The 24,554-nt window shown below is 49.1% G+C and overlaps 1 protein-coding gene across 7 annotated transcripts in view; it reads right to left on the bottom strand.

The window, feature by feature from the left end:
• Positions 1–24,554, bottom strand: part of PTPRS (protein tyrosine phosphatase receptor type S) — a 238,009-nt gene that overhangs the window by 75,565 nt on the left and 137,890 nt on the right. For all 7 annotated transcript variants that reach the window (XM_044417518.1, XM_044417517.1, XM_044417520.1 and 4 more), the window contains 5 exons: positions 21,110–21,691; positions 19,863–20,005; positions 19,628–19,772; positions 5,969–6,274; positions 1,883–2,076 (listed from right to left, as the gene is read on the bottom strand). In XM_044417518.1, the coding sequence (XP_044273453.1) occupies positions 1,883–2,076; positions 5,969–6,274; positions 19,628–19,772; positions 19,863–20,005; positions 21,110–21,691 (1,370 nt within the window). The remainder of the gene's footprint in view (positions 1–1,882; positions 2,077–5,968; positions 6,275–19,627; positions 19,773–19,862; positions 20,006–21,109; positions 21,692–24,554) is intronic.

The following is a 24,554-nucleotide window of genomic DNA, read 5'->3' as shown; positions in this document are numbered from 1 at the left end:
TGGGTGAGCACCTGCTTTGCAGGCTGAGGTGAGGGCCCCAAGTTTAATCCCCAGCCTCTCCACTTTTCCTAGCCTCTCCACTGAGTAAGGATTTGCTCAGGCTCTGCCTCAGTATACAACTTCCTAGCTGCACTTGTAATCAGAGGAACCCAGCGAGGAAGGACACAGTTTCCTGGCAGAAGGGCCCCAGGCGGCTTCTTAGCATGCCCATTCTAAGGAGATCTCAAGTGGCAATTTGTACCTTTTATTCTCCTCCCCATTTCCCAAGGCACTGGCTGCACTGATTGTTCCGTTATGCAAAACGCAAACTCAAACTCTTAGGCAATTGCCGATTGCCTGATTGCATCAAGGTGCGTAGGCATTTTGGCAGGGGGCAGGTGCAAGGTGCTTTGAGCGACATGTCTCAGAATACACACCTAGGCGGACCTTGGACCAAACTTCTGACATTCTTATTTATTCCCAGCAAAACTGCCCTCACTTCCACCAGCCTTAGGATGCTGGAGGAGTGACTGGAGTAAGGGTGCCTGATTGGACCCTTCCAACGCTTGTGTGTGCGGATGCATTTCCTATGCTGAATGGAAGCAGCACAAAAACTCATGAATAAATGTATGGAAACTGTAAAATCCATTCTGCCCACATCTGAAAGAGTGTCAGGCACCTTTTGTCCTCAGCTTGTTGGTGCAATCAGATTGTGGACAAATTCATTTGCATGCCTTTGCACAAAATCTCACTAGCAGGAAATCACACTCCTGAAAATACAAATTTGTGCACAATAAACACATCCCAGAGGTGAAAAATATACTTATACTATATACTTAGTCTATGGTGGAACCTCATGCTTTTGATCTGCTTTTCATACTTTTCAACAACTAAATTGGCAAAGATGTATGCTCTTTGTGGAACCCATGCAATTCTGGAAAAGAGTCTGGGGTAGAGACTGTCGTTGACCTCATGTGAGTCTGTTGCAGAAGAAGCACTGTGGGAAGCGCACAGATGAACTTAAGAACCATTAAAGAAAGAAATCCACAGAAGTGCAGAACTGAACATTGGCACAAACTGAGCATGCAGAAACCCAGCAAATAGAAGGAGGCAGGTGGCTTAGTGGCACCCCATAAAAAGGCCAGGGAATTCTGAGCCCAAAAAAGCTCAGAAGAGCTTTTCAATTATTTATTACTTTTATACCCTTTCATAGTCCTTTCTCCATGTCTGTCCTCACAACCATCTTGTGAAGTAAGATTGACAGTCTGGGACTGGCCCAAAGCCAGTGAGAACTATAACTCAGATCAGGACCTCCACTTAGTAGAGGTTTTATGGGTAACCTCTCACTGAAATAGCTAATTTAGTTAAATGGGTCAATACTCGCATTTACTCTTATTTCTTTCAGCTTTTTATTGTCCACAGATCTGGAATCTGGTTACATGTGGGACAGTTTATAAAAGAAGATGAATGTCCACCCATCTGTCTGTCTGTCTGTCTATCAGAGCTCCAAGAACATGAAGCCTAGCCATTTGAAACTTGTTCATACTAAGAGAAGCTCAGGGACATACCCCTTGGGGTTGTTCTCTTTTACAAAACACAAATTCATTTCACCATGGCAGCCTGCAGTGCCGTCTTTGGACACCAGATGGCAAACTTCCCTACCAGCACAGATGCTGCTGCCAAGACACTCTGAATCTGGGGGAAGCCACCTGAGGGACGGGGTGATAGGTCTGCTCTGCATTCCCCAGAGGGCTGCAGGGTGCCGGGCATGGCTCACCCAGGCAGGAAAGGCACCACTCCAGCAGCCAAGCAGCTCCTCTGGAAGGCCCTTCTGTGTCAGCCTGTCGGCTTGTGCAGAGGCGGAGTGGTTCGCCCATCTGCGTGGGTGCACACACGCGCTCACCTGAGTGTCGGCCAGCATCACGTCCTTGATCTGGGGCACACCGTTGGCCTCTCCATTCTCCATACGCACATAGTGGACCTGGTAGCCCCGTATCTGCCCGTGCTGGCGGTTCTGGACTGGCGAGCGCCAGAACACTTGGATGGCAGTCGAATTCAGAACCTCCACTTCCACCTTGCGTGGCGGGGCACTGGGCACTGCGAGAGAAGGGCGGGGAGAGGCAGAGAGAGGCAGAGAGGGAGAGAAGGGGGTGCGAGGTTCAGCTTTAACACTGGAAGAGTGCTGTTCCACTGGGGCAACGGCTGCCGGAGCGCTTTCTCCCACAGGGACCGTCTCTGCCCTCAAGGGAGGTGTCCAGGTGCCCATCTGGGCCTTGAGTGCAGGGGGGAGCCTGTGGCACAGGATGCGGCAGGGCCTTCACAGATGGGGGGCCACAGATTTATCGGAGTCCCCAGCAGTGCAACACATCCCACATCTGCCGGCCTCCCTGGGCTTGCACTGCATAGCATTTAGCCTTGCCGGGACTGGTGGCCCCTAGATGGCTGGAACACAACACCCACTGTCCCTCACCACTGGCCCTGCTGACCGGGCCGGTGGGAGCTGTAGCCCAAGCATCTGGCAGGCTCCAGGCAGCGGGAGATGACGCTATGGCACGATTCTACCTCTGAGCAGAGCGGCTTCACCTAATGCTCGCAGCTAACAGCCGCACAAATACCCATCCTCCAAGGGTTTGTCTAATGGATTTGTTTGTTTTCTTTAAAAGCACTTCTGTGTTCGCTGGAGAATGTCCTTCATCGGCCAACTCAGTCCTGAATGTGTGAAGTAAAGGAGGCGTGGGGGGCTTGCAAACCCCGGTACTTAATGCATCATCCCAAGGACTGCAGAAGGTGCCTTAGGCTGTCACAGGACAGTGGCTCCGTGCGGGTTATTCTGGCTGCCCCAGTAGGGCACCCTCTGGAGGTTTTGCACTGCAATTCTCAGGATTCCTGTCTGTTGGCCGGGCTGGCTGCAGAGGGGGCTGTGGGAGTCTGGAGCTTCTGGGAGCTCCACACGGGGGAGTGGCTGTTTACACCCACCGGCAACTGCTCCCTGGGCTGCAGGCATGGCGTCCGGCTGGAGAGGCCAGGAGGTGAAACCCGCAACACTGGCAGGCCAAGCTGCTCCACTGCCCTCTTCCCAGAAACCACGATTCTAAGGGTGCCCAGAGAAATCTGCTGGTGCCCGCAGCCTTCTGCCCCAAGAGCCTGACCCCAAGGTCATCTCTGCACCCCCATCCCTGGGTCGGAATGACACCTGTGCAGGTAATTAAGCACACCAGACCGGTGGGCATTTGCGAGTAGCATGGGCACCACATAGAGCAAGCTACCATGGCTTGTTAATTGCACGGGCTATCAAACAACCAAGGTCACCAGCCTGGTTCACACAATCATGCTGCTTCCGCAGCTTGAATAAGCCCCAGTGGGGCATGTAAGCAGCTACCGTGAATACCCAAGTTGCAGCTCCACGAGATGAAAGAGCCCGCTGAGGGAGGGAGGGAGGGAGGGCAGCCACTTGAAAAGGCGCCCACAGTCCTTGCCAGTGGCTCGGACTGCAGTGGGTTCACACATTGTGACAAGCTGCACCGTGGCTTGGATATTCGTGATGGCTACCCAAACACCACACCACCCGCTGTGGCTCAGCAGCGACACGGCAGGCCCTGGCAGTCGCGTCTTGCAGCTGAGAAAATGAATCCCCAGAAGATCTTGATCGGCTCCTACGATGGGGAGGGGCAAGCTGTCTCCCTTTTTCCATTTTCTTGTGCAGCCACAAGTCTGCACTACCCTTGCCTTTTTCCTTTGCTAACTCAGCATTGCATAACTATTTTATTTATTAGACTCATATCCTGCCTCTATCTGCTATTATTATATTTATATTCATATTCCACAACCAATTAGTCCATCAGGACTCTCTAGGTGGATTACAGAGCAAATAAAATCAAAACGATTTTCATGGCTGAGTGGGGACTAGAGCCCAGATTGCCTGAGTCCCAGGCCCGCGTTCTGAACCACTACCTTACGCCGGCTCCCCAGCATATCTGTTTCAGCAGAGTCGTATGCCATGCACTGCTGCTCTTTGCTGCCATGTGCAGAATACCATTACTGTCGCCCAGCAGCCTCCTGGCCTGGGGAGATGCTGTGGAGCAGCCAGGGCTTGTGGGGTCGAAGCACCAGGCCCCCTTCAGACTTCCCTCCTCCCCATCTGACCTTGGCTGCAATCCCCACAGGAGCTGGGGAGGAAAGGCATGTTCCAGCGACCACGTGTGGCTGCAGGCAATTCTTGTTTTAAGGCAGACAAGCACCCAGGAGAGTCTCTCCTTGCAGGTGTAGCTGCGGGACCTAAGGAGATGGCCGTGAAACACAATTACATCACTGGATCTAGAACCTGGTTGATCCTGGAGGACCAGCCCCAAGTCACTGGCCACTCGAGACCTACCCACTTGTCTTTTCGGCCAGAGAAGGCTAGATTTTTCCAGCATCTATGGGTGGGTGTTGTCCCCCCCACCCATATTGACCAACTCAACAACATCAGAGTGTGTGTGTGTCTGTCTGTGTCTGTGTGGGCGACTTGCTTCCCCAAGGAAAATAAAGTGTCTCCATATATTATAGCAAATCGAGAGTTTCACCCCTAAATCCTAATGCAGTCATTTTTATTGCTCCAGGGAAGTTTGCATTGGAATTGTTTTATATTTAATATATTTTGTGTATTACTTAGGAGTGCCATGTCTTTGGCAGGCTGTGAGAGATATACCGCATTGTAAAATAGTAAGTAAGAAGGGACTGCTGGAAATTAATTAATGGCCAACACAACTTCCAGCCATCAGGGAGGCAGATGGGTATACTTTTGAACTCCCCTTTCCAATACCCCTGTCAACTCCCCTTTTCGGTATCCTGGAGGCTTTCTGCATCAAACGCGAACAGGGCTCTCCCAAGGGAGAGATGCAGAAGGCCAGGATGGATGGTTCTGCAAAAGGTACTGATCAGGCCTCATCACAGAAAAACAAAAGGGAGCAGGTCTCCCAAATGGAAAGAACACACTTCTGCACAGGCTAAAAGCGAACCTTATTCTAAGGAGCCAAAGTGAATGCTGTAAGTGTCATGAATTTGCAGAACGCTGCTGCGAAGGCTCTTTGCCTGGGTACTGCATTTAGCATAAGGGTAAAATGCACTCCGCTGCGCAGGAAAACCGCAGTTCCACATTAAAGGGCGACACGGCTAGAGATGAGCCGGAGCTGGGAGGAACCGCCTGCTTGCAACCCGCTGCTCTGAAATGGGCCGTGATTTGCGTCTTAAGAAATGCTAAGGACATGCACTCACATCAATCACATGCATGATTTGCATCAGACCTGCTGGCAGGCACTTTGGGCTGCCAGAGTATGCTAAGCGCGGGATCTGTGCAAAGCATACTAGCCCAATTTGCAAACATGTACCTTGTTCTGGAAAAATGCACAACTCATGGCCTTTCTTAGAGATGAATCCAGAACCTGGGGGCCTACATTCCGACAGTCCATGGGTTTTTCACCCCACTGATCAGATTCCTTACACATCCTCAGCCATGGGGACATGCTTAGGGAAGTTCTGCTTGGAATCTGCTTCTTTCCCCACTTTTACCCCAAAGTGCGCCACAGGTACTTCTGCCCAGGGGAACACTGACTGGGACTTGGGTGCAAAGCCGCAAATGAAGGGCCAACCTTTGGGCTTCCCTGGATGGCCACACCCCTTCCCCTGGCCACACACACTACTTGGGGGGGGGGGGCTCCCCAGCTTGGGTGCTCCTTTCCCTGCTCTAAAGATGGGCCCACATCTCCCAACACTTTTTAAGTGGGAGGAAGAGCTTCAAAGCTCCAACGTGCGAGCACTTTGGGAATGCTGCCCCACCCCTTTCGCCTTTGGCTCCACCTGCCATTGGCAGGACCCCCACTCCCTCCCCCCACCGAGTATATCCAACATGGAATTCACCCCTTCGTCTGAGAGAAGTCAGGAGCTGCTTCTCCTGGCCATGGGGGGACATAGCTTTGGCAAAGAGGGAGACGCGCGCGGAGGAAAGTATTACCATCTTCGTCCGTGCGGATGACGACGGGCGAGCTTTCGGGGCCTGGCCCCATCACCGTGTGTGCCATCACCGTGATGCGGTACTCGGTCCACTTCTCCAGCGACTCCAGCAGGATCTGGTGGGTTGTCGGGGGAATGTTGTCCACCGCTTTGACTTCCGAATCCTCCGAGTCCAGTGCTCGATAGCGGACGCTATATCTATCCAAGACGCCGTTTTGGCTTTCGGCTGGAGGTGGCCGCCAACTTACCAGAATGGCCGTGGATCGGGTGCTGACACATTTTACGTCTTGAGGGGGGGCTGATGGCTCTATGGATAGCAGGGGGGGAAGTTCGTGGGGCAGGGGAAAAGAGATGGAGAGAGGGGAGGAGAAAAGGAGGATGGGGGAAAACAACAAAAGATGGGAAAGATAAAAGAAAAAAAGAAAAAATGATAACAAAAAAATCTAAAACAAAACATACAAAATTTGGTTTAGGAAGGCAAAATTTAAAAGAAAAATAAATCAAATTGGCTTCTTTCAAATTTAAAAGAAAACACAGAAGCAACGAAACAAAGCAAGGGACTGTTGCAACACAAATCTTACTGCGCAAACAGAGGCACAGAGTTAGGGTGGGCTGCTGACGGTCCCTCCTTGGCCATTTTCCTAGGCTGCTGCTTTTGGTACAGCATTGACATCAACTTAGCAATCCAAACGGCTCATCCACGTGGATTTTTGCTTTCTGAAGGTGGAGCAAGGAGCAAAAGCAGCTCTCCAAGGAAGGAAATGTAAGAGATCAGTGCTCACTGATCTTTCTGGCAAAATCCTTGTCGATGGCCAATCTTGCTCGAACTTTCTGCCTATTCCCAGGAGCCGCAGTCAACTGGACAGAGGCTGGCTGGGTGGTTTTTTTTGGGGGGGGGGGATTCTTCTTGGCTCGCTCCAAAGAGCTGCGTTCCTTCTGCAATTTTGCCTGCATGCAAGAGAATCCTATATGCAGTGTGCTTTCTCCCTGAGCTGATCCCACAAACAGGAAAGGATCTAGTCCTCAGCCTTGAAATAGATCCTTCCTCAGCTGGAATGGTCTGCAGCCGAGGGGGAGGGGCACAGCAGGAGTGACAGAAGAGACCCACGTGGCCACAGAGGCGTGGCAGAGCAGTTCTGCTGGGTCTGGATTCGTGTTTTAGAATGGGGATGGGACGGGTGGATCGTTGGAAGTTGCGGATTTCAGCTCCCAGCATTCCTGCCCCCAGCAATGTTGGAACGAAATGGGAATGGAAATCCAAAACATCAGATCCACCTTCCATCTGTCCGTGTTCTCTTTTCTTCTACAGAGAACAACTGATCCATATAAATAGATTCTCATGTTAGAAGCACCTTTGGCTGGAGTGGTCATGTTGATTTTAGCTGTGATTTTGTGTACGCTGTTTTAAAAACTATCCTCATATAGGATGGCCTAACCATTTTATTGAAGGGTGGCATACAAATTGCTTAAATAAATAACATGGAAACAGTCTATGCTGTTTCAGCTGGAGGAAAATATTGAGACAGACTGCTTGAACAAGTAAAATGGAAGGAAAGCTCTTCTTTTACTTAGAAAATGCTTTTGAGAAAGCCTCTCTGGATCACAGCCCAGTTTCTTAAGTTCTATCACCTCCTATACATTAGTTACTGTTGAATCCCCAGAAAGAAAATTTCTTTTGTGCGAAAACATGCACTTTACTTGATCACGTTAGTGGGGACAAATTTAAGGTTCCATTTTCTTCTTTCTGCACACAGAAAAGCTGAAATTAAAGTACAGCCCCAACCTTTGTAGACAGCAACATGTTTTTAAAACATGTTTTGGACTCCTGTGTCTACTCATGGGACAAAAAAAGATCCAACAGGAAAAGAAACAGGCGGGAAAATGGGCAGCAAATTGACTTTGCCTGGTGAAGATCTGGATGCCAGAGCTGTGCAGGTTCATTAACTGTTTGGAATCTGAATGCATGATCAGTCAGTGATCTACTAAAAGTGCAAATATAAAAAAGTTGAAGGGGCATAATCACAAGGTTTGGGGGGAATGCCTTTTGAGCAGACATTTATGGGATGAAGCAAGGGCGGTGGTTCCATACGTCTTTTCTTCTGACACCCAGAACTGCAAATTAGGCTAGCAGGCAGCAATGGGCAGCCCCTGACCAAATCCAGCCCTCTAAACAGTGGTTGTGTTTATCCGCTGAAATCAATTCTAGAGGCCAAAAGAGATGCCCCCGCACAGGAGCAAGACTTGACTAAAGGCCATGTCATTCTGTGAAGCGGAGTGCGCTCTTCGCTCGCACATCTTCACAGTCCATGGAGTTGTCCGGCATGGAACCTTTTTAATAAAATAGAGCTCTCCTGAGCAATCAAGTTAAAATTACTTGCGATATTGGCTTGCCACCCACACGACTACCCCACAGGAGTGGAGTTCAGCAATCTCTCTGCCAGCCACTCGAAGAATGAAAGACAATATTGCAAGCCCAAGTGACAAGCTTGGAAAAGCAAACGAAATTAACAATAAAGCCAAGCGGCAGCTTTTAAAAACAAAAAACAAAAAAAACAAACCAACAAACCAAAAGAAGGGGAAATAACATTTGCAAAATAATAAGGAGAAGAATCTCTCAAATTATGCTGAAAAGTATAAAGCCAGAATCCTTGTGGTCTGTTTTACCTACCTTCTGCAATGGACAACTTTGTGAGACTTTCTTACGAGAGCATTAGGGCAATGGCTCTGTTGAAGTCCGATCAAGCTCATGGTGGGTTTCTGCACCTCATTCGAACAACTAATCATCTCTCCCACAGTGAGAAGTTATTTCCCATTTTGTCTGGTCTCCTGAGGTCTGGAGCTTGCTTAATAATAGGAGTTCAGCAGAGTTGGTCAACCTGTTAAGACGGTTCCACGGGGTTTTCGCAGGCTGACTTGGGTGACTTTAAGTCCACTGTGCCAATCTAGCAGTTCTCAGTGCCAAGATTCACACAATACGTTGGGCAGCCTTAGACGCCAAGGTGGCTCGCTGCATTGATGCAGCTGGCCAGAGTGTTTAACATATCCTAATGCTGGATTCAGACCACAGACAATCCACTCCGGGGTTGATCGTGCTGTGTGAACCCAATCCAAGTGCCACGCAGCGGAGCCGAACTTAGAACGGCTGAGTTCAGACAACTTGGCAACTCATGCTCAAGGGATGAGTGTGTGTTGTCACTGGACTGTTGTTGAACTGTTATTTGCATGGGTCTAACCCAGCTGAGATAACAAACCATGGTGACCGACCCACCCTTCACCACGCAACAAGAATGCAAGGGCTCTCTTCATGGGTTGTTCATGGCTGAGTTTGGACAACACTGAAACCCACATTTTCATCCATTTTTAGATGGGGCTGCGCCTACACCTACCTGCCCTGCGAACCACCTCTAAAAGAAGGGAGGTAGCCACAACGGGGAGGGCTTTCTTGGTTGTGGCACCCCAACTATGGAATCAGTTCCCCAGGGAGGTATGCCTTGTGCCAGCACTTTATACATTTCAGCACCAGGTCAAAACTTTTTTTTATCCTGTCATTTTAAATGTTGAATAAATAGTTATGATTTTATACTGGTTTTTAAGACAATGACTGGTTGCTCTGAATTAGTCGTCTATGGTGCTGTGTATCATTATTTATTTAATTGCTTATTATTCCTGGATTTTTATGATCATTGTGGATAGATTACAGTTGTTGTATTTTAATGACTGTTTACTCTTCTGAGAGTGCCTGCTGTAGAATGGTCTAAATTGTAAATAAGTAAATAATTTTAACAGTGGCACAATGGCAACCCACGCTCAACCCCTGATCCTAGCCCTTATGGGGGGACTCTGTGAGGAAAGGGGGAGACTCAAAGCAGCCAGATGAGACCCAGTCCAGTTTGAGGCCCTGGGTTTGCCTGATGTCAGGTCCCTGAGATGCAAATATCTGCCTGCCTGCCTGCCTGCCTTCCTTCCTTCCTTCCTTCCTTTCTTTTCTTTCATCTTTGTACTGCCCAACAGGCCAGGCTCTCTGAAGACAACAATGTCTTAACCCCTCTGGTTTATTCTACAAAATCTCTCCCCTGGCTAGAAATACCTCGTTTACTCCACAAAATGACAACTCTGTTCGGACACTTGAGATTTGACCACTGCGGGCCTTCTGCTGGGGCCATGAAATTTTATGCGTTTTACTAACTAGCAGCTTTTGCTCCCTACTTTAAAACGCATTTTAAAACATATTTATTTCCCTTCCTAATATATAGATGTGTGTTTGCAATTTTCATTGAAAGACATGTTTTAGCACACTCCACCTCCACTCCTTACAAATGCATCAAAAAATTAGAAGGAATGTGAATAGCGAAGGAAACCATGTGTTCTGGTTTGCATATGTATGGGAAATTGTAATTTCCTCTCAAAATTCTCAAAACAAATTTGTCCCCCTTTTCTTGGAGGAGCAATTCAGTCCCATGTTCTCTGTGTGCACTTCTGTTGGAGTCCAGGAACAAGCATACTGCCTCAGTTCAACAAGCCCTGATATTGCAACATTTCAAAATCTCCCTTACGTTTAGAAGCTTCTGCTGAAAAGAGGCAGGGTCTTTTCAGTGGTGGCTCTCCTCTGTGGAAAGCCCTCCCAAAGAGGTCCTCTGTCGCATACCTTAGGGTCTTTCCAGTGCCTTTTAAACACCTTTTCAATATCCCTAGTCATTTTAAGAACTGTTTTAGTAGTTTTAAATCTTTGCATGGCTATATTTTGTGGGTAGTTTTATGGATGGCATTGTTTTGCTAATTGGTTTTGCTAATTGTGCCTTTGTCTAGAAAAAATGGTTTGTTTTGTACTTTTATGTTTTAAATATAGCTCTGTGTTGCCTAGAGAACTCTGGCTATTGGATGGTCCAAAAATATAATAAATAAATACTCTCTAGGGATTTAGCTGTGCTGTATAATATTCTGAGAGCCATTCTAAGAGCTGTGTGCTAATGAATGGGATATAAAAGCTTAAATAAATAAAATAAACATGAATACATCATAATAGAGCTTGGGGGTGTATATGGCAAACGAAGCATCTGAAGAAGCTGCCATGGCAAGAGATTCAAGGTGGACAAAAGAAATATGTGTAACCACTTTATATAATTTTTGCAATAGAATGAAGGCATGGCCATTGGCTTTGATAATTTTATGAAACCTCCAAATTCAGGAGAAGTCTATCTCTTAGGTTCTGGCTGCCGGGGACGTAGTAGGGTGCTAGAAACATTCCAGAGGACATTGCTCAAAAGTGTGTATTAGGGTAGAGAAGCAACCCTACACATATTCAGGCAGAAAAAAAAAGTCTTACAACTCCCAGCATGTAGGACTGGAATTGTAGGATTTTATTTTTTTCTGTCTAAACATGTCTAAGATCGTGCCCTAGGTGTAACACTGGGGTCTGCCCCAGTATAGGTATTCAGTGTCATTGTGGGAGGATTGTTCCGAATTTTTAACTTTGTTTGACTCCCAGAGCAGCTGACCGAAGAGTGAACCGCAGCCCCGCCACACCACCACTTGCACTCTGTCTCCAAATTTCCACAAGTGGTAATGTCCCACATCATTTCTGGAGAGCTCACCCCCTTAAGAAACCCACTGCAGAGGAAGATCGGGCCTCACCTACCCTTTGGTATCCTGTGTCTGAAAGCCACATGAGACATTCAGTACTAAAAAAACCAAACCAACCCATGGAAGCAAAACGCAATCGCAAGTTTCCAGCCCCAGTCAAAAGCGAAAAAACAGAGTGTAGGAACTCCTGCAGATCACTTTGGCAAGCCTGTTTCCTGCAGCCTTAGAGTGGCCCCCTCTGACTCACCCTTCTTAGACTCCAACACTGGGGTGTGTTGTGTTGTGTGAAAGTCCCACGTTTCCAAGCAGGATGTGAAAATGGGGCAAGAGGCGCGAGAAAGAGGGATGACGGCAGAGCCCGCGGCGCTCTCGGGCTGAGGGGCAGTGGAGGAGAGGCAGAAGAACAATGGAGCTCGCCATCTGCCTGGAGACGGCTGCCCACCGCCGGCCTTTCTGTCGAGAAGACGCACTTGGAGTTTCCTTCACAATCCAGCCCAACCTGCGTGGAAGGCGTGCGTGGACGCTGCTCCATCGAGATGTGTGGCTCAATTTTAAAGGCTCCGGGGGCCAACGACTGAGGTGCACGAGGGGTAATTTCCCTCTCTTCTCCACGCCACTGGAGTGGCTCATTCCAAACTGGGCTTTAAAAGACCACGGGGGGAAGGAAGACCTGTGGCCAAGGCGTGCAGGCATGTGCAGAGCATGGCAGAAAGGGGTCCGGCAGACGGAGGAGACGACAGGTTGGGCTGTGTTTGTGAATCCACTTGGGAACAGCCGGTACTCACCTCGTGCATGCTTCTACATGCTTTAAAAGTTGACTGTCCAAGCCTCAGGAATGGCCCCTTACTGTGCTTTTGTACCAGTGAGATAGGTTTTTTTTAACCCTTTAGGTACCATAGACTTTGGATACGTCTACTCCAAAATAAATGAAATATATTTAAAAAATAAATAAATGGAAAGACAATCTACCATTCCAAATAACGGATTGCATTCTTTAAAAAATATATCTAATCTATTCAAGAGAATCAAAGCTCCATTTTACAATGGAGTTCTTTTCTCCTTCGTGCCCTTTGACATTATCCTGCAAATCTGGGTTAGGTGCTTAAAATATGCTTCCAAGACATGGAAAAGGAACTATTTATTTAAGAAATAAAGTGCAAAAAACCTGAAACCAACTACCCAGCAAAAGCTAATCTCTTAAGTTGTTGCTTTTACTATGATCTTTCCATCTTTCAAATTCTCCCTCTCCCTAACCCAGGTCCTCCCCAAAAACCTGAGCTGTTTTTTCCCTTTTCTAAGAGTTCCATTAATTTTCTCCAGGCATCCACATCAGTTGTCTCTGGTACTTGAAGAGTTAAAGACAGACTTCTTTCAAGATCAAAAAATAATACTTTACCTTTAGTTTAATGGATTTTTTAAAAAAACAACTCGTGGGGGTTGTGATGCTCGGGAGTGCTACCCTGACGGAGTAGCGGAAAGTACTGTGGAAGGGCAACTGCATGCAAGGACGGGGCAGACGGGAAAGGCAATCATGCACTGGGAGCAAGGACGGTCTGGGGGAATTTTTCAAGCAGGAGGGGGTGCAGGAATTGGAGAAAGAGTGGAGAACAGGGATGGGCGCCATGACACCATGGAAGAGAGGGGTGTATCTGCATATAAGCACTAAAGGAAAAGCGCAGCAGCGTTTGGGAGAGCGGGTGGCAAGGAATGGGCCTTGCTTGGACTACGCTCTGTCGAAGAGGCAAGCAAATCAAGCTGGCCAGGAGAAAGAGTGTGTGTGTGCAGGGAAAGGTGCTCCTGGAGAGCGTCTGACCTGACAGAACCAGAATGGACCCTGCAGCAAGCGCAACTTTCTCACCCAGGAGGGGTGCCTGGCTTGGCCGACATGGCACCAGGAAACAGAATGCTGGACAGGCGAGCCAGCCAGCCTGTCCTTCTTGCATGCTGTTTATGCACCGAATTCGCCTTTCAAATTTCAGGATGATGCCACAGAAAACCCAGCTCCTTGCTCTGGGGAACTGTTGACAACACTCATGCTGGCCCATCTGTAGCCAACGATCAATCTGCATTTCTTTGGGTCTGCTGAACCTACACAGAATACCTGCAGGACCAGTATTTGCAGAGCTCTGCCCCCCAGATGAAAGCAAAGATGTTGCACTGGGTGGGGGGGGGGGCAGCTGAGGAAGGGCCATTAAATCCTCTTGAACGTGTCAGGTCTCTCTCTCCTCCCTAGCACGGGCCGGAATGTCTGCAGGCCCCTGAACAATCTGGCACAGTAAATTTAGTTTGAAGATGCCCGCCCCCATGCAGATAGACCCATGGCAAGGGGGGAGAGTGTGGAAAAATGAGGGGAGAGGGGAGCTGCTGTTTTCGCAGGCTGAACCGAGCAAAGCGCTGTATCCTCAGGCAAAGCACGCATGCATTCGGACAGGCATGCCAGCAAGTGGACAAGGAAAGAGAGAGCAAGAGGAGGAAGAGGAAGAGGAAGAGGAAGAGAGAGAGAGAGAGAGAGAGAGAGAGAGGAAAAGAAAAAAATAACTCGCCATGGAGTAGGCTGGGGGGATCTGTATGGAGGGGAGGGGCCGCCGAGGGCAAAAAGAAAAACACACACAAAAAGCCTGCCCCGAGCTGGGAGGTCTGAACGCCGAAGGATGCCACCAGGATCAGGGAAGAATTGAGCTCGTTCCTCCAGCAGCCAGCCAGGAAACAAAAAAAAGTGTTTTCACTACATTACAAGACCAGTGTACAAAACCCCCTTTCCCAGACTGTCCAGCCAGGAAGCAAATTCTCCTGGACTAATAAGTGAGTGAAAAACAGAAAGAGAGAGAGAGAGAGAGAGAGAGAGAGAGAGAGAGAGAGAGAGAGAGAGAGAGAGAAGCAGAGAAGTGTTGTCAACCTCCCACCCCGCAAACTTAGGTGTGCTTTTCAAAATCTTTTTTACAAGATGAACCAAAAAAATGGTGGGGAGGTAGGATAAGAATACAAATCTCTCCACAGGAGACATGCAAACAAACTGGGAAGCTCCAGAGGAACATCAGTCTCTCCTGGTTGGGGTACAGGAAAGGACACCCCCCCTTTTCAGGCAGCAAGAACTGGACTAAAGGGTTAGCAATTGTCCCCCCCCCCCCCCGCCTCCTTTCATCAGCGACCTTCTGGTTAGACAAAAACACAGTACCACAAGAGAAAAACAGACAGACACCCAGTTATCTTGATTAACCTATTTTCCATTGTATTAAGAAGCAAACACATCCACAGAGCCACCCACCAAAAAAGACCTTTTTTTTTTTGCTTTTTCATATAAGCGTATATGAAAATGGAACACTGGGAAGTTATAGTCTCCTCTGTGCAAAGATAACAAACACAAGCATCTCCAGAATGGGCCAGAGGCCTCCAAAAAACCAAAAAGAAAGAAAGAGGGGGAGAAAGAAAACCCCATGGGTCAGATATCCTGATGCATCAGGGTCTCGCACGACCAACTGCCATTCAGTGCCAATTATAACCAGGGAGGATGCAAAAATAGATGTGAATTCAATATGTGTGCATCCATCAACCGACACATGGATTGATTAAAGGATCGAGGTGGTGCAGGATTCTGCGGAAGCCTGCACGAATCTCTTTGGTTGTCCTCGGTGCCCGCCTGGTGCAACTTTTAATGCCAGGATGAATGCCAGATCCATCAACATTGCTAATACCTCGCAAACTGCCCAGAGAGCTTTGGCTTTTGGGCGGTGTAGAATGACAGCAGTACTGGTACTAATACTACTATAGTACTGGTACTAATACTACTAGTACTAAAACTAGTACTACTAGTATTTGTACTAATAGTCTTGACAACTTTCTACCTGACTCTCCACCTCATGGGGTTCTAAAAGCCAAGGCTCTGCCCATGGGCATGGGGGGATGGCTCACAGCCCCAGTGTGTGGCGGGGCTCAGACAGCACGATTGCCCATGCTCAAGAGCAGAGCATGAACTGGGTGCTTTTGTGTTGTTTGAGCCAGGCCGTGAGAACGAGCCACAGTGAACAACACATCCAACCACAAGCTATGCATCCTTTGAATGGGTAGTCTGTGGTTATTTATTTATTTAAAACTTTTCTATACTGTCCACTCCCAAATAGTCTCGGGATGAGCTTACAATAAATCAAAGCAAAGCACAGCATCAATTCTGTACAATAAAATCCCAATTAAAATCACAGTCTAACCATAAAATACTGGGAAAATAAAAAGGGTTTGGCCTGGCCCCCGAAAAGAACAGAGTGTCGGCACCAGGCCGACCTCTCTGGGGTCCTCTAGTCAGCACAGCTGGGATCAGAGGACACAAAAACCGCACTCAAGTTGTTGAAACGCTGCATGTCATCTGAACCAGTGAATGAGCTCCTGGGGCGCTTTGGCCCAGCTACAGGGGAGCAAATCGCAATGCCCTGCAACAAATGGGGGCAAACAGTGCCAGAGATGCCCAAAGTTGCTTCTATGTTGTGTGGGATGCTGAAATATACAAACACTGCCTCCCACACGTACTCCTTCCCAAAAGGCAGGTGGGAGCTGCATTTCCAGGGATTCCCTTGACATTCTGGGGAATAAAAGCCACCAGGCTACGATCCAGCACCCAGCCAGAAGGGAACCACTTCTGACTCCAGGCAGAAGCCTCATTCGGCATTTACCCTCAAGGCAAACAGCTGCTCTTCATTGCTAGGGGCAAAAAGTGAAGGAGCCCTTCTTTTATTTATTATATTTATATCCCACCATTTTCCCCTCCAAGGAACTCAAGGCAGCCTACATAATTTGCTTCCTCCCAAATAATTGGTATCCTCCCAACCACACCCCTGCGAGGTAGAGGCTGGGCTGAGAGTCTGTGGCTGGGCCAGTGTCACCCAGGGAGCTGGATTGTCGGAGTCCCAGCCCTACACTGATAGCCACAACACCACACTGCAGTTGTGGCGGGGAGCTGCTGCTCCAGGGCCCCATGGCCTGGCAGTTTTCCATCACCTTCAATCGTATCAGCGGTAGCTATTCACCCAGCAAAACAAAGCCAAATCCTTGCTTTCTTTGTCAGCCTTCACAGGACAATGACGTCCCCAAAAGAACAATGGCCTCGCTCTCCACAGACGGGAGAGGAGTCAACATGTTTTACAAACTGCACAGGGCTTTTATCTCCCTTCACAGGGCCATTGTTCCCACGAGGGAGGGGTGCCCTGCTAATGCAATATATATTAATACATTACATTTATACTCCGGTTTTTGTTCTCTTTCAAGGAACCCAACGCACTTTATGGGATCCTCCTCTCCTTCACTGCATCCTCACAACAACAACCCTGTAAGGTAGGTTAAGCTGGGAGTCCATGACTGGCCTATCAGCCCAGAGAGCGTCAGGGCTGAATGGGGACTGAAGTCCAGGCCTTGTGGAGTTTTGGGAGGTTTGCACTAATTTGGCAAAAATTAGCAGTCCCCAAGCGCACCCTGCCGTGCTCTCGTCCTTGGCTTTGATGAAGAAGGCTTCATCAAGACCAGGCATGGATCTTAAGTGTGAGGAAGGCGTGTGAGTTTAGTTCTGTCACTGAAAACAAATCATCGGATGGGGGAGATCCTTGAAACACCATGGTCCTTAATTCTGAGAGCACAGATGCTACCCTCCAAACCACGAAATATTCTGCATCTGATTCCATTTCGTGGAGGATGAAATTCTGGTAAAACAGCAAAAACGTAGTGGATCTGTCAACCCGTCCACACCATTTAGAAACTATAATTTTGGCTACATGGGTTGAGGTAAGGCGTAGCAAATAGGATACAACCTTCCAATTTTACTCCTCTGCTATTTTACCTTTCCTGGATTATTTTGAGCATCTCAGGCTGACATTCACTATACAAATGGAGCTTTATTGGTTTACTAATCCTACAAAGTGACTACTTCGTCCCTCAAGACAGAACTCAGCTTTGGATCCCAGTGCGTTTTTCTGCAGATCTTGAGACTTTTTGCATCATCCTGTGTTATAAAATTACGCTGGAATTGCTTCAGTGAGTGTACATACGCCTTCTCCAAAGTGGGACAGCTCCGGATGTTTGCGACTACAACTCCCTTCAGCCCTCACCAGAAAGCTCAGTGGTCAAGGAGGATGAAAGTTCTAGTCAGAAAACACCTGGAATGTGCCAGACGGCAGAAAACACTGCATAAAAGGCAAAAAGGTGGGGCATGGGAAAGGAAGAGGAGGGGAAAAGAATTCAAACTCTAATTTGAGCCAAAAACAGAGCTGATGGGAAAGAATCAACAGCAAAAGATGGCAGCTTCTCCAAGCTGGGTCTTTCCCACGTGCGGGACTAGCTGTGAATTCTGAAAGCTGCCGGCTTGAAGAAGGCAGAGACAAGATGGGAGGGGAGCACACCTAGGCATCAGACGGCCACCTGATTTCCTGGGGGTTGGGAAGCATTCCTCTGTTTTCACATATGCGCCCCTACTCCCAACTCAGTCTGCCTGTAGCTACTTTGAACCCGTGGCCGAGTTCTTTACAGTAAAGATGAGAGAAGACAGGAAAACACAAAGAACAGCCTGCCACAGCCAATCATGCAGTTGGTACGACAACAACAAAAGAAAGGAAGGAAACCAAAAAGGAAGAAAGAAAGGAGGGGAGGAGGAAAAACAACAAGAAAACAACCTCATTCTTTTTTTTTTAAATTAAAAAAAAAAGCATCCGTGAAAAGCCCAGGTTGAGATATTGCCGGCCAGGGACTGGAACCACCCCCCGGCCAACAGCGAAGGGAGACAATCCATTAAACTAAAACCAGCACGAATTTTACATCCTGGCATCCCTGCCCCGCACGATCTCCATCGCATGCATGGGCAAAGCCGGCCTTGCTGTGGGCTGCCCTTGAAGAATGAGCCGCAGGCAAGGAAGGCGGCGGGGATGGGGCTGACAGGAGAGGCGACCCCTAGAAACAGGATCGCGATTTTAGGAACTACTCATCACCTTCCGCTGGAGTATCATAAAAGTCCACTTTCTCCGGTTATTCTCCTGTGCCATGACCCCCATGTGACTCAGCCTGAACCTTTGTAAAAAGCCTGGATCAGGACGAGGAGTGGAAAAAGGCGTTCTTTCCCGCCTTCCACAAGCCAGCTGATGCAACACCCATATCTGGCTGCCGAGAACTCCCTCCCTCCCTCCATGGGGGTGGCCATCAAGGCAAGGGGGTCTGCACAGTTAAGCTGGTTTAAACGGAGTGGCAGATGGACTTAGGGTCCGCTTTGTTAAGAGGGAGCTCACCCAGTTTGTCAGGATAACCAAAAACCAAACCGTGGTTTGGAAAAGAACCGGGCTGTTTCCTCTGGGATGTCCGTGCTCTGGCCCTTTGAAAGCAAGACCTGGAGCGCAGCTGGCTACGTTGCCAGTGCGGGCAGCCAATGGAGCAGTGGTGGATGCCCCCCCCTTCATTCTTGCTCTTGCACACACAAGCTTCACACGTACTCCTGGTCTGAATGCAAGCTGAAGATCCGTCTTGCATCTTGGACAAACATCAGAGATAAGCCAAGCCTGGCGTTCCGTGCCAGTGCGGCAAATGGGCCAGGGGTTCGGGTCAGCATCCCTTCCCCGCTCTCCAGCTGACACACATGCCGAGCAGGGATAGGTCTGGAAAAGGCACCCACACAGCACGGCCCTCTTTTCTGCTTGCACCTCTCCCACAGAAAAGGAAGAAAAGGCAGGGCAGCTAAGCAACACCGCTGGACCGTGCGCTGCAGCCCCCACATCTGGGAGCACATCTGGGCTGAAAGCGAGTGGCGGAGCTGATCGGGCCCTTGCACTGAGGAACCCAGATCACGGCCGAGCAAACCGGCCAAGGACCCGCCTGGGCTTTCTGTCTCACAACCCCACAAGTACAGACACACCACGAGTACACACAGACGGAACGGAACTTGCAGAGCAAGCCTGGCTCTTAGCTTGAATGCTGCAGGATACACCGAAGACGCGCCAGCACCCTCGCCCCTCCAGCTGCCCTGCCCCATCGCCACTCCGTGCCACAGCGCCCAACCTCTGCGCCTCCTCCCCGTCTCCGTGCCCCTCATGAATTCCAGCAAAGACAAAGGGACACCTACTAGACTGCAGCGTGCGTTCCCTGACCTCCGGAGTTGGGGCCCCGAGACCCAAAGCCGAGCGAGCGGCCAGCTGGAAGACATACTCTGTGTTGGGGTTCAGGTCTCTCACGGTGAACGAAGTCACGGGATCGAAGGTCTTCAAAAACTGTGGAAGGGCAGGGCATGGGCATTAGCAATGCAAGGGAGCGGGATTCATTTCTGGGGAGTTGCATCCTTCAGGAAAAGGCAGCCTCACCTCAGGGTTCCCTTGCTTGCCGGAGACCTCTTTGTAAAGGAGCTCGTACTTCTGGATGATGTCCTGCCGAGGCGGACTCCAGGTCAAGAGAATGCTGCTCTCGCTCTTGGCTTCGGCCCTGAAGTTCATGGGTTGCCCAGGGACTGCGGAAGGCAGGCGGGGAAGAAAAACCCGGAAGATAACACTGGGTGAAGGCGAAGTGGGAGATGACCTGACACTCCATTCTGGTGCACACGGAGTGACTGCGTCCCAAGCATGGCAGCTCTGGTGCCAGGGTAAAATGCATGGTAAGAATGCCCATCTTTGATGAATGAGGACAATTTTAATGCCTAAAATATTTTATTTATTTATTTAGGATTTTTCTAGGCCATCCAATCACTTCTGTCTCTGGACAGCTCACAACAATCTATAAATACAACAATAAATAATAGCATCTGTATCCTAAACAATAATAAATTAGATATACCACAACTGAAATATATAAAATTAATTAATTTTAAGTTAGATTAAAATAATTATTTCTAATAATAATTAAAATTTTTATCATTAAAATATTGGTTAAATGAAAAGGCCTTAACCTGACACCAAAAAACATATAGACAGTGCCAGGCGGACCTCTCTGGGGAGTGCATTCCATAGCCTGGAATTATTGCTGCTTGCTTGAGTGGGTGTGATTTTTACAAATTTCCATTACATTTTAGAATGAATCAGCATAACTTCTCTTATGAGGACCAGATAATATAAAAACATTATATTTTTATTAGAACTGTTGCCTTCTATGTAATATCAGTGCACTGCATTTTAATGTAATCCTATTTTAATGTGTCGTTGCTGCTGCTGCTATTTTATCTGTTTTATCTTTTCTTTGCTCACTTACTGGTCCAGAATTTGTCTAGACATGAAATGGTACAGAAGCAGTGCAAATCTGCAGGCACGCATGTGGGAAACTCAATCTCTCCCTTTCTCTAACAAGCAAACAGCACAGAATGGAATCAGAATGACCAGGAAAATTAAGCAACGTTTAATGCACATTTGGAGTATTCTGCTGCATTGTTTGATGCACCAGCAGGCCTGCCCTTTTGCAGGACACTCCATTCCATTCTCAGGGCTGGGAAAAGAATATGGCAACGCTGAAAAGGATCCACCTGCCTAGCAGTTGGGGGAGAGGGCTGCGGTTGGGTATTTGCTCCTGCAACAGACATATAATCCCTACCGAGACTAAGAGCGGGGGGCATGCGAGGGCTCACCTCCTTGCTGCGTCTTTACTTGGATGGGGTCGGAGAGCGGCCCGTCTCCCACGGACGTGAAGGCCAGCACTCTCACGGTGTAGGTCTCGTGCTCCAGAAGGCTGCTCACGGTGGTCAGGAGGCTGTCGTCCACGTTGTGCTTCTGCCAGTTGCTGACGGGCTGGTCCGGCTCCATGGTGTAATAGACCCGGTAGCCCCGGATCTGCCCGTTGGGCTCCACAGGCTCCTCCCACTGGATGATCATGGTGGTGGCGCTCAGCATCCGGCCCTGGACGTTGCGGGGTGCGCTGGCGGGCGCCTGCTCCCCAGTCCGGGTGACCACGGACTCGCTTGGGGAGCCCTGCCCAATCGTGTTGACAGCCGACACCCAGATCTCGTACTCAGAGTTGGGGCTGAGCCCCCCGATGCTGTAGCGCGTGGTGGTGATGTCCTCCTTGATCTGGTACGGCCCGTCCTGGCTCTTCGACTTGTATTCGATCACGTAATAGGAGACAGGGTCGGGGTTCCCTGAGTCCCAAGTGATGGTGATGCTTGTTGCCGTGGTCTCTGTCACAACGGGGGTCCCTGGGGGCTTGGGAAGTGCTGAGAAAAATGGGAAGGATTAACTTAAACATAAACACGTCCACTTGGCCCGTCTCATCGAATGTTCAGCCTTGCGCCCAACTGGCACGTCAGGACACCGGGGGAAGACTTCCACGCAAACAGAGGTGATGGTACAGCTGTTCGGGGACATGGAGCAGGGGAAATACTCCCAGCCCTTTGGGGCAGAGGGTATAACCCTCCTCAGACTGCTCCACCAAACCGGAATGTGTTCAGACTCAGCACCTGGGATCACTAAAACGAGCTCCAAGCTCACAAAGACACGGCGTGCGTGCCTGGAACAGGTGGAGGAAGGAGGGAAGCTCATGAGCTAGGAGAACATTTGTGCAAGGGAGATTGTCACATCCATTCTTTGGGGCGGCAGTGACCAAAACAGGACAGAGTGAGGAGAGCATGTGGGAACATCCCTCCCTAAGGGGTAATGCATTTATTTTGCGGAATGTCTCCAGTTAGGTAGGTGGAATAGCAAACATGTCATAGACAGAGACGAAGCAAAAAGCTGTGCCTGAAACCTAGGACAGTCCCATTTGGGGTAGCAGGTAATACTGAGCTGATGGTCCATTGCAGTAGGAAGCTGCCTCCTACCCTCCCATTTACATGAGCCCTTGAGTCAGAAACATGAGGGCTACAATCTTATTTCATTATTAAAATGCCCAGTGGTACAGCATGTGCTCTGCATGGAGAGAGACTGTCTAGATAGGACTAGGGAAGAATCATGCTTTAAATCAGGGGTCTCAAACTCAACTTACCTGGGGGCCGCTGGAAGTAGAGTCTGGGTGAGGCTGGGCCACATCAAGCGGTGGTGGTGGGCCGCTCATCCCACAGCCGGCCCGGGCGCCGCTGGTGCTTTGAAGGCTGCAGGGCCCCTCCCCCGTGCCCCGCCCATCCCGGCGATTGGCCTGCGGGCCACGAGTTTGAGACCCCTGCTTTAAATGATGGCTGCCAGCATACTGGGGTAGATGGACCAACAGTCTAACGCATTCAACGGCAAAAATAAGTACACAGGGTGTACAACAGATCCCAGCCCTGAACGTGGTTCTTTGCCCATGCATAAACAGGGCTCAGCTGATAAACTGTCCCACACCCTGTCTCTATGCCTGGATAATTAAGGGGCTGCCAATGATTTAGCAATCTTTTTCAGTGTATGTGTTACGTTTATATCTTTGTATGTCCTTATAATATATTTTTAAGATGTGTATTTGCATATGTAATGTACTTTCAAGAGAACTCCTGGCTGTGGGGTCTGGGCATGTAGGAAGGAAACTGAAATGTAATACAGTCTTGTCTTGACAAGGCAGTTCTTAGTTCTTTGAGACACTTATCTGCTGGAACAGAGGAACTGGCGTGGGGCCTGGCCAGAATGTGCATCCCTCTTGCCCAGTTTTCCTGGCTCAGAGCTGCCTTCCAGGTTCTGTGCAGGAAAGAGTCTCTTTCCAACTCCTGGTCCCTGATCCAGAGACTTGGAATGGGAACTTATGCATGCAAAGTGTGCGGAGAGACCATTCCATCCCGAGGCTGTCCCTGCAACCCCGCCCCAAGCATGCCCATTGCTGGAAAGCACCAGGATGCACCATCTCCACCTGAAATTCCCATGACACATTCTCAAGACCCTGGCCCTGTGTTTCTGTCTCAAGAGCTCGTGAAAGATCTTCAGGCCCTTTAAGTAACTCTGCTCAGTCTTCCTCCCGGCCCTTATAACCGGAATTCCTCCTGGAGCCCCGGAGCCCTTGAATCCCAGCGGATCTTCCCTCACTCCAACGACTCCTCTGGGATGCGCACCGTACTGCTCACACCGCACCAGCCCTCTCCTTTCTTCCTGATCCTTCCTCAGTATCTCACTTTTCTCAGTCTGCTTTTGGCTTAGGTCTTCATCTGCAAACACAACTGATGGAGCACAACCTGACCAAAGACATCTCTCCCACCATCACCCTTCGCTTCCACCTTACTCCCTTCTCTCTATGCCCCAGTCGAATTGCAGATTGCATGTTCCTCGGGGCAGGGAGCCTGCCTTTGTTCTGGTTGTGATTCTGCAAAATGCCACAGACAGTTTTTTTTTTAAAGGAAACGCCAACTCCACATCATAAAGATGCCCCTGCAGTGGAAAAAGGATGGCAGGAAACAAGCACATGCAGAACTTCCCAGGCAGCGCATGCTTATGAGCAAAGGCACTGGGAAGGCATACTGGAATTGTACTTAGCCAGAACATTTTTTTAAAGCCGCATAACACGTCGTTTATCATGCAGTCCCACAATGACAGCTTGAGCAATTTGAGCCCTGAGGCAGGCTCAGTCTGACCTGTCAGCACCGCTGTGATGTACAAGCACATTTCAACCGTCCTAAAGGGATGCTTCTCGGTATTTCCCCTGAGCATGCAAGCAAATGGATCGGGGCATGCTGGCAGTCATCCTTGAAGCAGGGTTCCGAAGGCAGGGGTCTCCAACGACGTGCCCAGGGATGCATCTTTGGGCCCACCACACTCCTTAGCTCTCCTGCTTTTAATCTAATTGTGTAATGGTATTTTGACAACTAATTTTTCCACTGGGAGTTTGCCAGGCTGTGAAGCAAAGTCCAGTCCTCCAGTGACAACTTTATTAGGTTTGAAATCGCTTGGTGTTTCAGGATTCTGTTCCCAGTCCTGCCTGATACCTCAATTCTTGGACACACTACTTTCTGGGAGATAATGGTCCCATAACTAGACACACCCATCCTGGCAGCTGTTTTCAGAACAGGCACAGCTGCGCCCCACTACAGCAGCCATTTTGTGAGAGTGCCCATGGCATGCTCTGCAAATTCCATGTGTGCCTGCTGACCCGAAAAGGTTGGGGACCCCTGCCCCTGGCAGTCA

The sequence above is a fragment of the Varanus komodoensis genome, unplaced genomic scaffold (genome assembly GCF_004798865.1).
Source record: "Varanus komodoensis strain SLA01 unplaced genomic scaffold, ASM479886v1 scaffold89, whole genome shotgun sequence".
In the NCBI taxonomy this organism is placed as follows: domain Eukaryota; kingdom Metazoa; phylum Chordata; class Lepidosauria; order Squamata; family Varanidae; genus Varanus; species Varanus komodoensis.
This window is presented reverse-complemented; position numbering and strand designations above follow the sequence as displayed.